This window comes from Typha latifolia, chromosome 2, assembly GCF_019914945.1.
Source record: "Typha latifolia isolate L0001 chromosome 2, TyphaL0001v2, whole genome shotgun sequence".
Lineage (NCBI taxonomy): Eukaryota > Viridiplantae > Streptophyta > Magnoliopsida > Poales > Typhaceae > Typha > Typha latifolia.
In genome coordinates, this window is record NC_133087.1 from 14,072,513 (window position 1) to 14,088,000 (window position 15,488).

General features: G+C 36.0%; 1 protein-coding gene across 1 annotated transcript; it reads right to left on the minus strand.

The window, feature by feature from the left end:
- Positions 1 to 258: 258 nt before the first annotated feature.
- On the minus strand, positions 259 to 14,959 carry LOC140782224 (preprotein translocase subunit SCY2, chloroplastic). Its single transcript, XM_073128691.1, has 13 exons — positions 14,417 to 14,959; positions 13,651 to 13,739; positions 12,030 to 12,109; positions 11,833 to 11,922; positions 10,655 to 10,746; positions 9,080 to 9,163; positions 8,341 to 8,482; positions 7,993 to 8,112; positions 7,774 to 7,903; positions 2,739 to 2,862; positions 2,526 to 2,632; positions 793 to 908; positions 259 to 697 (listed from the first exon to the last, which is right to left on the minus strand). The coding sequence occupies exons 1-12, from the start codon at positions 14,856 to 14,858 to the stop codon at positions 819 to 821; spliced, it is 1,590 nt and encodes a 529-aa protein (XP_072984792.1). The 5' UTR covers positions 14,859 to 14,959; the 3' UTR covers positions 259 to 697; positions 793 to 818.
- Between the last annotated feature and the right edge of the window lie 529 nt (positions 14,960 to 15,488).

Sequence of the window (15,488 nt, forward strand, 5' to 3'; positions counted from 1 at the left end):
CAGAGATACCAATATATATATGCACAGCATAATATATGCAAACATAGTATTAAATTATTGGAGTCTTTATATTTAGAATCCTATTGGGTTTTTTAGATACAATTATAAGATCTCTTAGGTCTCATAATTTTTTCGTCATCCACGTAATACTTTACTGATTAATTTAGAAGTCATCAAACAACTAAATGTAATTCTGAAAATTCATAAACTTTGAAATTGAAGCATGAATAATGAATCTTGAATCATTCCCAACCAGACTATGAGGAATGCCAAACTCATGGCATTTTTTCAACATAAAATACCAGTAACTTGATGAAGTAATTAAATATCATAATCGTTTGCAAAGAAACTTTCACCAGAGGCTATGATATATCTACACTGCAAAATCATTCTGTTGCATAAAACTGCTGATGACTTAAGTAGCATATTCATCTAGCAGACAAACATATGATTGTAATTTACTTATAGTTGCTGTTTCATCTTTTCATCACACCGTCTTCTCATCAATGTTAGTTGCAACTACCCGTGAATTTCACACCAATAATGTGCACAGCGATTGAAATTGCAGAGGCCGCTTCACGTCCACAGCAATGTCATGCGAGTCTGACAATTGAAGGCAGCCTTGTGCTGCCATCCTCCGGCCGAATAGATATATCATCAGCAGTATTTTGAGGATAGTGATTCTGTCACTGGCTATCTGCAAGTAGTATAAACAAAGAACAGAGGGCACTAACAGCATGCTAACCCAAAGACTAAACAAGCTACTAAATTTATGCTGAATTTCAAAATTACCTTGGTGAGAGATGCAATTCACAATGTTAAACACCATATCTCCTTAAAACCTTGCTTAGGGCTGGCATGACATTATATGCCTGGTAGGATCTTCTCAGTTCTATAATTGAACCCACCTGAAATGGACACAGAAATCCAAAATTGTACATTGTTAGAACTACTTTTAAAGTTATGATCACCCTGCGACAAACTAACCCATATAAATGCCTACAAAATAAACATTAAAAGTGAAAAAGAAACACAGGATTGCAGCATATACTAAATTTCGAAAGAAAACTAAGAGATGCCATCGGATAATTTGAGCTATATTGGACTTTGATGGCCAACACTAATTGTGCACAATGTTGAAGGACTAAGAACTGCTATAAACCCTTCCATACTATAGGAAGGATTATGTATCATCCATCTGGAAGTCTATAACCAAACAAGTGAAATGCTGTGGGGACTAGGACAATCAATTTTCTGACATTTTCTTATGTAGCAATCTTCCCATTGTACACCCACTGTCAAGCAACTTTACTTCAATAAGAAGATATTTGCAAAAATGAAATACCATACATGTCAGTTGGGTGTTATCAGACTTCCATATTCACTAAAAAGAAAAAGGAAGGCAAAGATACATCAAGGAAATATAATACATGTCAGTTGGACGTTATCAGACTTACGTCTAACACACACACACACACACACACAAACAAGAACAAGGTAAAGATACATCAATGAAGCTTCAAAAATACTATGGAGATGGATATCAGGATGTTCACTTGTAATGCTGAACTCTAGGAGAGGTGTACTAAAGAGATCTTACATTTTTTATTTTGAGGTAAGGTGAGCAGAATCATTTTCATGATATTTTCCATCTTAAGTGTTAATTCATGAACTCTTCTGATGAATAACTACTTGTAAGTAAACAAATTTGAGATCCTGATCAGCCATTAAATCAGGTACATTATGAAATATTAAGAATTGCAAATAGATTTATTTGTACAAGAAAATGAAACCTAGAGCATTTTTTAACAGTGTTTTGTCAAAGTTAATTTGCAGAGTAGGTGAAATTTGAAAATACTTTGCAAACTAGTTATTGTCAGATCGAACAGAGTAAGGCATGTAGAAGTCCCTATCACAGTCAGCATTTCTACAAGTAGTCAATTGCTCCTATCGTTGCACTTGGAAGCAAAACTTTTGGCTGCTAAGCAGCAAAACAACTTAACAAGCAAAGAACTGTTGACCTCGTCAAACTATCAATAGATCTTTGCCTTTAAGAAGTAAGACAAATCCAGAGTAGGTGAAAATTGGAAATACTTTGCAAACTAGCTGTTGTCAGATCAGACAGTAAGGCATGTAAAAGTCCTTATGGTAGTCAGCATTTCTACAAGCAGTCAATTGCTCCTATCATTGCACTTGGAAGCAAAAAATTTGGCTGCTAAGCAGCAAAACAACTTAACAAGCAAAGAACTGTTGACCTCGTCAAACTATCAATAGTTCTTTGCCTTTAAGAAGTAAGACAAATGCAGGTTCTCTGAAAGGTACCTGCCGGGGCACAATCTGTGCCACCAAGAACACAAATCCATGGTTCGGGGCTTGTTCCATCATCTTGACATGTTGATATATGTTTCACAATAAATTGAATTGCTAAAAGGAAATTCCAGAAAGAAATGGTAAATCATTTGATTTTTGTCATAGTACATAATAGATGCACAAAGAGAATCACAGGTGCTTAAAACAGTACTTACAATTATTAATACTGATGTAAACCCTACAGCAAATCCCTCATTAATGCGTCTCAAATAATGATCTAGCAATGTAGAGGAAGTAGCTAATAAACTTAATAGCAATCCTCCTGCAATCAATGAAAAGGTTAGTGGATTATAACAGTAAAATTTCATATAAAACAGGAAATAAAGAAATATCCCAATAATAGGTCAATATTCTGAAAGTTAATATACCCCAAAAACGTGTTGATGCTTGAATATTTGTCAAATAATCTATTGTTGCTTTCCCAGGCTTTATCTTTGGTATTCGAGCACCCATTTTCGTCATGTAATCAGATATCTCTTTAGGTAAGTTCGCCTACATCAAAAATTCATTTTACAACAGAATATAAACAGGACAAAGTTAAGCAACTCTAAAGAAACAACATTCTGGAAGATTGTCAGATGCTTTAACTCTTTTGTTCCAAAGATGTATAATAAGAAACAAATACTACTTCCATTATATCACATGACTAAGCAGTCCTTGATGATAATATTGCACATATAATCTTATGTTATACATTTACATCGTAGGGATATTATATCACATGTATGATGTATATATATTTTCATAAAAGAGAAGACATCTCTCCCCCTTTCGTATCATGGAATCAGAGCCCTGTTTAGGTCTCGTCCTTTCATTCTTTCTTTTCTTTCTCTATTTCGCCTGACTCTGTCGTGTGCTCTTATCGAACTCCAAACCCAAACAACTTTCTCCTCACACAAGAGTCCAGAGCAACATGAGATCATGCTAATTCTCTCACGCAGCAAATCCTCCTCGTGAGCAATCCTTCTCTAGGTGTACTCCTTTCATGAACATCTAGTCAACTTCTCACAACTCTTTGGATCGAAAAGGACTCTTCATTCACTGAAACTCTTGTCATTCGACTCCCAAATCAATGAGCCAATCGACCTCTTTTACTTTGCAAAGAAGTCCACCGCTGATCAAACTCTCCACATGCAGCAATTTCACAGCAATTTGGAAAGAATACTTATGTAGCAATTTTTCCATCACATTCAACACTTTCCTTCCTTCATAGTGAAATTCCTCACAAAGGAGTTGTTCTTGCAAGCCTCTTTCACATGTGCATATTGCACTCAAGTACTTCCCATTCCCTGCACCCTCAAAGTGTCTGACAAAATTGCTGAACAAACTCTTGTCACTGACATTGTCACTATTTGTTTGCCGAAAATATTGCCCTCAACTTCGATGAAATTATTGACTGAATCTCCTGTCATCAAAAGTAGGCAGGATAGAAATATGATAAGTCCATCACCAGGTCCCAAGCACAGGGGCCTTTATTGCGGTTGTCTAACTGTTGCATCGCTGTTATTACACTCATCTTCTTCTACTGTCATCATTGTCTCCCCTAGCTATTATTGCACATCATCTCCAAGGTCGTCATTGTTTTCTTTTTCTCATTGCTATCCAGTACTTGGAAGCGTTGCCAATACATCCATTTTACCATGATTACTGCTTCCCTATATCGTCTTTAACAGATTGAACAAACTCTTGTTCAACAAAGTCAGCTTCTCAGTTGTCTTCTGCAGCAAACGAAGGTCAGCTATGTCTACTTCTTAATCTGACTTTTCAGTCATGTCAGCCATCCCTAGTATAACTCTGATACTTAGATTGTGGACTCTGATGCGACCTAGCATATGACACCAGATTTATCTATTTAGTTCTGAACATAAAGAAATCATTACTATGATCCTTTGACGCATTGAATGCACATCGCTCGTCATATCACCCTTTTAGAGGATACTCATTATTTTAGTGAGTTAGACAATCCCACTTCTCTTGAGCCTCCAACTTCCTTTGCCAGCTCTCGATTCCCCTGCTAAGTCCCACTATCAGAGGTCTAGATAATTCTTATTCTTCTCATCCTCCCATTACTCAAGTGTATTCTTGACGGGTCAGTTTTATACCTTCTACGATTGTGTCTCCTCCAGTCCACTCTATTCCATGACCATCTACGCCTCCATCACATGCCAGTAGTCATCACCATTCACAACATGCTATTCCTCATGTAGACCATGAGCCTATCTCTTATCAGGAAGCTGTTATTCATCCTGAGTGGCAATATGTTATAGCTAAGGAGTTTCAGACCTTTGGGCGTATTTAGACATAGGATGTCATTCCCTTGCCGAGTGATGTTGACCCCATTAACTGCAAATGGGTTTACAAGATCAAATGATAACCTAATGGTTGTATGGAGCAGTAAAAAACCCGTCTTGTTGCCAGATATTTTAATCAGGAGTATAACATTTACTATAAGGAAACATTTGCTCACGTTGCTCGTATGACAACCATCGTACACTCCTCACAGTTGATGCAGTTCGTCGTTAGCCTTTATTTCAAATGGATGTGAAGAATGTCTTTCTCATGGCAATCTATGTGAAACAGTATATATGCAGTCTCTATCTAGCCCCTTTGTTCCTTTATCTCATGTATGTCGCCTCTAGCGAGCTATTTATGGACTCAACAGACATCTCGTGCTTGGTTTGAGCGATTTTATCATATAGTTACTAAGGTTGGTTATAATGAGAGTGCTAATAACTACTCTACATTTATGGGGTCCTCATTGCAAGGAATGAAGGATTTGAGATTGCTACATTAATTTCTGGGCCTTGAGATTGCTTAAGGCAAGAGAAGCATATTTGTATCTCAATAAGAGTACATCTTTGATCCATTTAGTCGGGTTGCTATATTCGATGACAAGATAGTTTGATACATCTCAGCTTCATGTGAAGCTTCTTCCTACAAATGGTGTGCCATTGGCAATCACACTAGATATAGATAGCTTGTGAGTCAGCTTGTCTACTTATATATCATTAGAACATATCTCTCATGTTGTGAGCATAGTTAGTTTGTAATAGCCCTTTAAACTATTTATTATGCAGGGCACTTCTTCTATTACAAATTAAATCTGGATCGTTCTGGACATAAAAAAAATTGTGAGAATTTTTGTGTTGGTAGCCTCACGAGTTACAGATCTAATGGCTTTAGTTTTACGTAAATCGAAAATCCGGATGAAAAGTGAAAAATGAAACAACGAAGGAAGTTAAAATAAGGTGGTTGCAGGATAAAGATTGTGACTAAGGTTTAGAAACTTAGAAAGGTTCCGAGGTTAAGATATCTACTTCGACTAAGCATATTGAGGTGTTGTGTGATTGTTTTTAGCTGGCATTATCAGTCTTCCTCACGTATCTTCTACTAAGTAGATAGTCGACTCTTTTACTAAGTCACATCCGAGGGAGGGGTTGTTGTGGGTGTTTGATGTACATATAATCTTATGTTATACCTTAAGATATCATCACATGTATGATGTATATATATTTTCATAATGAGAAAGAGAACCTCTCTCTTTTATATCAACCATGAAAAACTATCGTAACTAAGAAATGTAAGAGATCACTTTAGTAGACAAAATAGATCAAAACACATGACCAACATCACAAAGAGAAGAATGATGGTTCGGAGTATTGGCCCGATACCAAGACGAATCGATATTTGGCCTTATCAATTCGAAACTGAGGCCAAAACCAATTTTTCCTTAGTTTTGGCCCAATATAGGCCGGATCAATCTAGTATCAGCCGATATGTATCAGGGGTGATATCGGTCATAAACACAAGTTTACCTTTTTTTCTTTTATACGGACTATAAGGTGAACACATTACAAATTGCATCTAACCTAACTAGAATTTGAGACATTAATTATTGATTTCTTGATGTCTTGAGCACCACATTTTATGTTTCCTTCCTATTTTTCTCTCATTTCCTTTCTATTTCACTCCATCTTTTTTTAGATTTTCTTTTAACATCCCTATGCTCACCTATGTTGCAAAGATAGTTGTTAGCCTCATCTACAAGAGGCTTTCTACCATCTCTTTTTGCGGAAGTGATGATAGCAATGAACACAGATACTTCCTAAATGCATCCGAAACAATATTAATTTTAGTACTTTCACAATTTGTATTTTGTTGTTACTATCTAATGTGAGTAAACTAGATTTTCTTATCTTTATTTTCCTTGACATCTAATATATTTCTATATTATATATCAGTTTTTAGAATTTAAGTAGTTAAAAAATAGTCCAAGACTAATTTGGTTGATACGGCTGATATTGCCAATACATATCATTTTCTTCAATACCTGATACTAATACCGATACTTTAAAACCTTAAGAAAAAATCTGCATATACTACAAACCTTCCCTTTTATTGGATATCACCCTTGGAAGTCCCCTGACAGTCTTAGGCTTTAACAAGTTTATCCATATTGTAGGTTCATCTTTTAAATACACATTCAAGACATTTGGGAAGCCATTTTACTTTAATGGGGATTGAGTCTGCCTACTCACAAAAACATTTATCACTGACAGCACCTGCTAGCCGCCAGGTTGAAAAAAGGGCAGAAAGACAAATAGAACAATGCCACAGCATGTGCATTTGAAGTAAAATAAATCAAGGATTGTTGTGCATGGAATGGTCCTTGCCACATAGTGACCAGCAAGGAACATGCTGCAGAATGTACAATACCGACTGAGAACATGACAATTTGTGCCAAGTGCCAACAACATATACTAGGCTGTTTGACATAGCTTGGCAAGTCCCCAACACCAGCAAGATGGTTTTACAAAATTGCCTAGTGCTCAGTCAAGGCTTTAAACCTAAATATTCAGTCAATAGTTAATAAATAACAATTAATTTACAACATGGACAAATGCTGATCTTAACCTCCATATTGATGAGTTTATGAATGAAACAAAGTTAAAGCCTTAATAAAATTTTTTTTTAAAAAAAAGCCTCTATATTGATGTCAGAAAAGGTTTCCCTGTATGGCAAACACATTAAAATTTTATTTTAGAAGACTAGTAGTTGACAACCTAGTATCCAGACACTAAGCAGCTGCCCAAGTAGAAGACTAATAGAAGCTAAATGAATCATTAGATTCCATCAATTCGAAAACTGGAACCTTCTCCAACCATTTCAATTTTAATGACATCCTACATAGTACATTACAAAATGCTAACGTGGAAGCTTAGGTGGTCCAAAGTACAGAAAAAGCAAGATCATTCTAAGGTGGGCCTAGGCCCCAAGGTGCCGTGGTGGCTGTTTCTTAAAGAAAGAACTAGAAAGAGTGAAAGATGAATAAGGAAAAAAGAAGGAAGATATAATAACATGAATTCAAAGATATCATGAAATTCCCAGGATTAAGACACTTACGATGTCAAATATATTGAATAGAAAGACGAAAAATGCATAAATCACATAATACACCCATGGATCTGCACCAACTGAAGACTTTGGATTCAGTGTCTCCTTTAAGGTTTCCCAAAATGGTGATCCAAAGATACTGCCAATAAAGATATTTGATGAGAATGATAGAAGAGCAAATTAGAACAAGTAATGGCAATGTCACAAAATATCAAGAGCTTAAATAACCTTGCCATAATGCCTGGAAAAGCCAACAAATAAGTTGTAGTAAGCACAGGCTGCATCCCAGTTGGATTTATGTTAAAGGGGATATAAGGCTCCACCTCTGTAACCGGTGAACCCTCATTCCTATGTGCCAAGACAGCAGATGTTTATGAGCAAGAATGGTGAACAAATGGAAAAGGAAATGGCCTACATGGCCTTGGCAGTCCTAAAAGCAATTTCTCACTCAAATTAATGTAGTAGAAGCCAACTTAAAAGCATAATAATGAAGCTTGGCTATCTTCATAAATTTGAAGTACAAAAATAAAAGTGAAGTGTTTAGCATACTTCAAAGTATAGAAAAAGACATACAACCTTGTAGCAGAAGCCAACTTAAAAGCATAATACTGAAGCTTGATCTTCCTACAACCTTCAGTAACAAGCACAGCCCACATAGTGACAATCGTGAAAATTCCAACTACTCCAAAAATGTAGGGCCAGCAACTAACCAGATTTCCTGAAGAAAGAAAATAACACTTAGAGAATTAGACAGATATTACAATGACAATATGAAAGCATAAAAGATTTGAATGAACCAAATGGAAAAAGAATGGTAGATGATAAAGCTTTTCTATATTTGTCTACATAACCCCCATTTTAGTAGTATCAAGTATAGAACCTGGTTTGGAGTTTGGACAGAAAATTCGAATGACATGCTTGTTGTATGATATTAACATGCAACAATTATCATGGTTTATTATGCTGAGAAGCCACAGGAACACATAGTGGGAATGTGGCCCTACATGAGAACAATGGTCTTGTCATGGTTGAAGCTGCAAGGGGCATGTGCATCGTGCACAAACTCAAAGATGACATTAAAGATGGGGATAGAATTATAGAAAGCTGCTTGGGACACATGATCCTGGAAATATAGGAAGTCGAGCAGAGAACACCAAGACGGTGCTCGAACTCAAGGAGGAAAATTTTGATAAGGTAAGACACTGCTTGCACTTTCCACTTTTTAAAGGTAAATCCTTTCCCCAACCCCTGACAAAGTACTGTTAAAGAAAATCTTGTAGTACAAGTGTTGATTAAAAGCAGTAGCATAACGTACCTGAAAACTGAGATAACATCTTGTACAATGTATCTGTATAACCAGTCAATATGCTGGCACAAATTATCAATGATGAACCATGACCTGCAATACAAGAATTGGATATAAACAGAATTGTCTTCCACCAAACCAAATACTGATGAAGTCTTTGATGAGTAATGGAAACAAGAAGCACCAGACATGACAAATAACAAAAACCAAAACATCAGAATGCAGAAGTTGACTATCAACAGATGGCATGTTTCGTGCTGGTCCAGACTCATATTGCTCTGCGATACTCTAAAAAGACCTTACCTGGAAAATTATGAAACCGGCATGGAGGCCAGTGGACCAGACAAATGATAGAATACATGAAGAAGATATAATAAAAGCATATAAACTTTTTTACACTATCAGTTAAGACTTCTACAAAAGACTGGATCGTAACAAAAGTGGGATTCCTTTAATCAAAATTTATCTACTTATCATTTTCTGCACAGCTGCAGCACATCCAGTTAGCAGCCCATCGTCACACCTTTTACACTCATAAAGTATTGCATTTGCAAGTGTAACATAGACCTTTCACCATCATACTAGATCTCATGAAATAGAAAGGATGATGCACAATATTTTTTCCATCTTCCTTCCCTTTCCTATTTCTTGAACATGAATGACTGTATTCAACTAAAAAAGTGGCCATACAGTTCAATTGTAGTTAAAGGACAAAAGAGGATGTAGTAAGTTCATATCTGGAGCACAGAAGATGATAATACGATATCAACGTGGTTAATGGATGGGTATGATTTATAAAGAACATTGGAAATTTGTAATACACAAAATAAGTAAATAACATTTAAGCAATTTACACCACCTTTACAACAACAGGAAATGTACACATATCAAGTAGTGATCAATTACAGTGCCCAACTTTGTCTGGATGTCAAGAATGGTGCTTCATTTCTACTTCCAAATATAGTTGATAGTTTTACACCATCTACAAAGAATGTTGATATCAATTAAAATACCGGAGCAACTTTGATCGGAAGTGCAAGAGATCTCAAGTTCATCATAGTGTTCTCCCCGTCAAATCATATCTGCTAGCATCATCTCATTTGTAAAGAATGCTGAGGTGAGCATATGTAACTATAAGCATCTATTTCCTGTGACAAAGGAACCATTCTAAAATATCGAACAATGGGTAGAATAGTGTGAAACACTACCACTATTACTTGATTTTGCATTTTTTTTTTAGTTACCCTAATTGTGAATATAGTGGAATTGTTCATCCTTTCATAAATAATGAACTTGAAAAGAACAACTTAAAAAAGAGACAGCTGAACTGAAAGAGAAATTGTCCAAAACATAGAAATGCCATTGTAAAATAAGCATAAAGTTTTATCTGGAAAACTCACTGAGCTAGAGATGTAAGTTGGTTTTAGGAAAAGAGGAAGAAACATAATTTTCGATATACTCCACTGATATAGTTCCTCAAAACAACAGACTAGTCAATGAACATAGGATCAATAACAAGTTAAAATTGTACACTGGCACAAAAAAAGAAGGCATCGTAATGAAATTCTTTAATAGGAAAGTTACCAAATCCTGATTCTGATATCGTGTCACAGATCCATGTTATAGACATCGCACCGAGAACTAATAAGAAGCTTGTCACAATAACATGCTTGATTCTGAAACAAAGAGATCACAATAAAGAAAATTTGAAGATGCTATTGCTCTCAATAAGAATTTCACATCAAACTAAAAGGAAGGTATAATATTTTATTCATAAAATCATGAAAAATAAGCATTTCAGAATAACTTAGTAGATATAGTACATTGTGATGTCCACAAACAAAGAAAAAATATACCAAATTTATTATTAGAAGAAATAAACTTAACTCCACTCATAAGCATGAAAACTTAAAAAATAAGGTCAGTCACAGCAAGAGAATTTGCTTATTGTGAGATGGGAAGAAGGAATAGCATTAGAAAGTTGTTAACTTTTATACACAATTAGCTCTATCAAGTATCAATCTCCCAACATCCTCGTTTCCTTGGAATGAGCATTCACACAAGTCTATAACCAACAGATGGCACAAATGTAGTCTCAAAATAAAGTTTTCCCTTCCAAATTAAGAAATTTTAACTTTCTCTCCTGCAAATGGTCTGCAGGTTGTCCCTTGAATTCAAGGAGCTATTTTTAAAATGTTCCTCAGTATTACAGTTCATCAATTTCAGTATGGTTATTAATTTTTATTAATGATTATCATTCCTGTGTAACTTATATTTGATGTAGCATTTGTCCTAGTATTCCACTTAATTTTTCTTTATCTTATTTATTCCAACTCTTAATTCTGTACTACTGTTTCAAGGACTAATCTCAAGTTTGTCCATCTTATCAGCTAAATAAAGATTGTTTGGAAATTATATATATATATCAATATCTCTGTTCAGTACTTCACCTTAGAAGCATTGTGCTCTGAGAAACAGATAGAGAACATGATCAGAAGCATCAAGCAGTGATTTTATAACCTCATGGTCCTTCCACACAGCTTTTGTTTGCACGTCAGTTCCCAGTCCTAACTAACTATTTTGCATCACACAACCTATAAAAGAAAGCCATATAACTAGGCAATTTTCGACAGTAAATTCTGAAAGGTTCATTTATCATATATAGAGAATCACATGTTTTACTTCCAATGCACCAGCAGAGGATTTCTTAAGTTTATGAAGCAACAGAATGAAGATTCAACCACGAGTAAAATTCATATCACCTGTAACTGGCAGCATATATTGAATACTGGAGTGAATAACAAGAAACAATGACAGCACCCAGTATTGCAAAACCCAATGAGGTCCACCATCTGACAGTTGGAATAGATTAATTCAATAGATTGTCATGGTGAAAAGAAACAGCGTAATTTTAAAATAAGGATCAGTCTCACTGCTCGAGATGGATAATTAGACACACATATAGCCTTTGATCTTCTCATGGCCATCTAAACCTTCTTTTCGTAGCTTTACTAAAGATGGAACAACATGGCACAGCACCTGTTTATCAGATTCATAAGTTATTGGTAAATTGTAGAGATATATGCTAGATGTAAAGATTTTTTTCTCATATCTTTCAGACACCAAAAACACTAAGAAAAAAGTTTAGAAGCTATTATTCAGTATGACACGTTGAAGAACAGTAAATTAGAACTATAAGTGAAAACATTTAGATAAGGAAAAAAAAAACTAATTCTAACTTTCACTGTAAATACGAGTAAGTGAAGAACCAAATTGGTCACCGCAGAAACCTCAGATTTCAGTTCACTTCCCTTTTCATGTTTCTTATAGAAATAAATCAGAAACTTTTAGTTGTGTGCTAAACACAACTAATTGGGTAAAAATCTATTCCTAAAGGTGTTATATAGTGGCCTTAGCTTACAGTAGAAGGCAGCAAGAAGGAAATAAGATGAAAGATGGATATAGGAAAAGTAAAAGATCTTACAATCTTCAGTAAGAAGATAAAGGTCAACCTATTTCCCGTCTGATAAAGTATGCAAACCTAAGGAAACATTTAGGAAGATATATAAAGCAGCATAAATCCACTAGGAAAAGCAACCAATGTGAAGCCACTTTGAAAAGGAAATAGGGGGGGCAGCAAGTTTTTTGCCAACTTGTCTTCTTTCTCTTATTTTTCCCCTCCCAAATCTCGCTTCCATTTCCTCCAGGCAATATCTCTTTCAGGATGTCCAAACAAAGGAACAAATTAACTCTTCCATCATGAAACAAATTGGATGTCCATTTATCATAATATTTAATCAACTTTTCTTCTGGGATACCCAAACAAATGAATGAACCCTTTCTGCATGGAACTAATTTGGTCCATATTTGTCCTTTTAATAGTAAGTTGGAAGAATACCAAATACTCCCCTAATTTATATCTACTCAAGTGGGTTACATGGCATCAAAAAGGTTCCAGTATATGCATTTGCACTATGACATTAACAAGATAAGAGCATGCTAGTGCACAATTTTGTCAGAATAGATCCTTTATTTTCATGGAGCTGGAATTACTTTATATACAGTGAGAAATATACAACAGGCATTGCTTAACATTCACATATCAAGTATCCTAAAATGTGGATGTCCTCTATGATTGAATTACCCCGATATCAAACCTTTAGGCACACTCAGCTAGACAAGATACAATGTACAAAAGGAATACTGCAAACTGATTGTCAAATGCTTCTAAAACTAATTTAGGTATAAAGTAACTGGAAATGGCATGAGGGTGTAACATTGGCGCTAGAAAATACAACCAGATGGGTCAATAGCACAGCTCTGTATGGACTGTGGAGACCGATTAATGTATGCACATACATTATGGCACAATAAGTATGGCACTATCCCATTCTGCTAAGAAAGGAAGTTTGTAAAAGTTGTTGATGTTCCCTTTTGTCTCAATACCCACAACTAACTGACAGAGTAATGTATTTACTGTAACATACATCGATGCAAGCTAACAGGATTACTTCTTTACAAACTTATTGGCCGTTTTCTATGATGTTAACTACAAAATCCCTGAAAGGATGAAGATGTACCTGCATAAGAATAGACGCTGAAATCTGATGACTGATTCCAAGTTGGAAAAAAGATAGTTTCAATTCAGAGGTAAAGTCGCCGAGATCATCTGAATAAAAAGGGGCACAACAACAAAATTCTCTCCAATAAATGCTTGGTAGTTAATTTGTTATTGAAAGGTCATATAACTAAAAAAGGATAAAGAACTGAAAATTCAAAAGAACACTTGGGTTGATATTTTATGCACTTTGAAAGAACTTCTATAATTTGTATATAAGTAGAACAAAATTATATTTGATATGAGAAGATTCAGATGTATACTTCCTCCATCATTATTTAGCACGAATTACAACTGCAAGAAGATGGATATCATCTTATCCCTAAAGTGCCATATTATTTACATAATTCCTAGAATCCACAAGAGCTCCATCTGGCAATTTGTTTGCAACTTCACTTTCCATTGGAAGCATGCAATAATACCCTTCACATGTACAAAGCATATACGAAAAATTAAATAGTTAATTTTTGAAAATATCTCTCGTGCTTGTCATAAAAAATTTACTATAATTGTCATGGATATCCAACACGCAGAATTATTCAAAATCCAACGGATACTGGTGAGATCGTTGTCTATGCTTCATAGTGAATTAGGTACTTCTGCATTTCCTGCTGCTGCATGTCGTTCTAGTGGTCACCGTGGTGGCTAATATGGCGATTCAAGGATAAGGATAATCACAGTTTGCACACATCAAGTCCAAGCTACGTTTACGTTATCCGATTACTAACCTGCGGCGCCGGACGCGAAGCTAAGGTAGGTTTCCGGTATCAATCTACGATCAAACCCCGGCAGCGGGACGAAGTACCCGATGCGGCTGATTAAAATCAGCGCGGCGGTCACCGCCAGCCTCCGGCGGATCTCGCTCTTGAAGAAGGACTCCGCCGCGTCGTCGATGACGGAACCCAGCCGGGTGAAGTCCAAGAACCTGTTGTTGAACCTCCTACTCCTCTCCCCAGATTCTTCTAACAATCGGAAACTAGCGACGACGCTAGTCCGGGAATCTTGAGAACGGCGAGCGTAGGGTTTGATCGGAGAGTTGCGTGAAGAGAGGAATCGAGCTCTCGGGAGGGAAATGCGAGGATTCGTGAAGGTGACTGGTGAAGGCGTGCGGTGTTTGGAGTTGAGAAGACGGAGGTGGAGCAAGGAGGATAACGAGAGCGTCGCTACCATGGCGAGCAATTAGGGAGCTTCGCTTTCCTTTCCACTACTGTGCTAGTGTTACACTAAGTAAATAGAATTAGACCAAGTATCTCAATAACGCCGGCCGAGCCGGAGCAAAAGAACGGCTATTTTGGGGGTAATAAGTGGGTGGATAACTGAGTGAGTTTTTGACCAAATTGGGCCTCTTTATATATATTTTTACTGAATTGTCCAACATTTATCTTTATGATAAGTGAATCGTTCTAGTATATAATCTTTTGAGAAGGGCAATTTTTGTCAATAACTCTGGAATGGAGTTAATCTTTGGTGTAGATGGCTAAGATGAGTGGCTATTCGGTCTTTCAATGTGGTTACAATCTTTGTTATATAGATTTTTCTAATCATAGATAGTATTAAAAAAGATCAGTAATATTATAGTTTTTTAGGATGATATTTTAATTATAAGTAGATTTTATGCATACTTGTAATCTCATCTTTAAATACTTTCAAGAAAAAATTATCCATCACATGACCATCAATATCTCTCATACATCGAGGGATATATACACATCTAGCAGTACACATATATCTCACTCTCTCTAAATCATCACCGCTCTCAGATGGAGAATCGGGAGCCCTCGACTCATCAATGGACGCCCT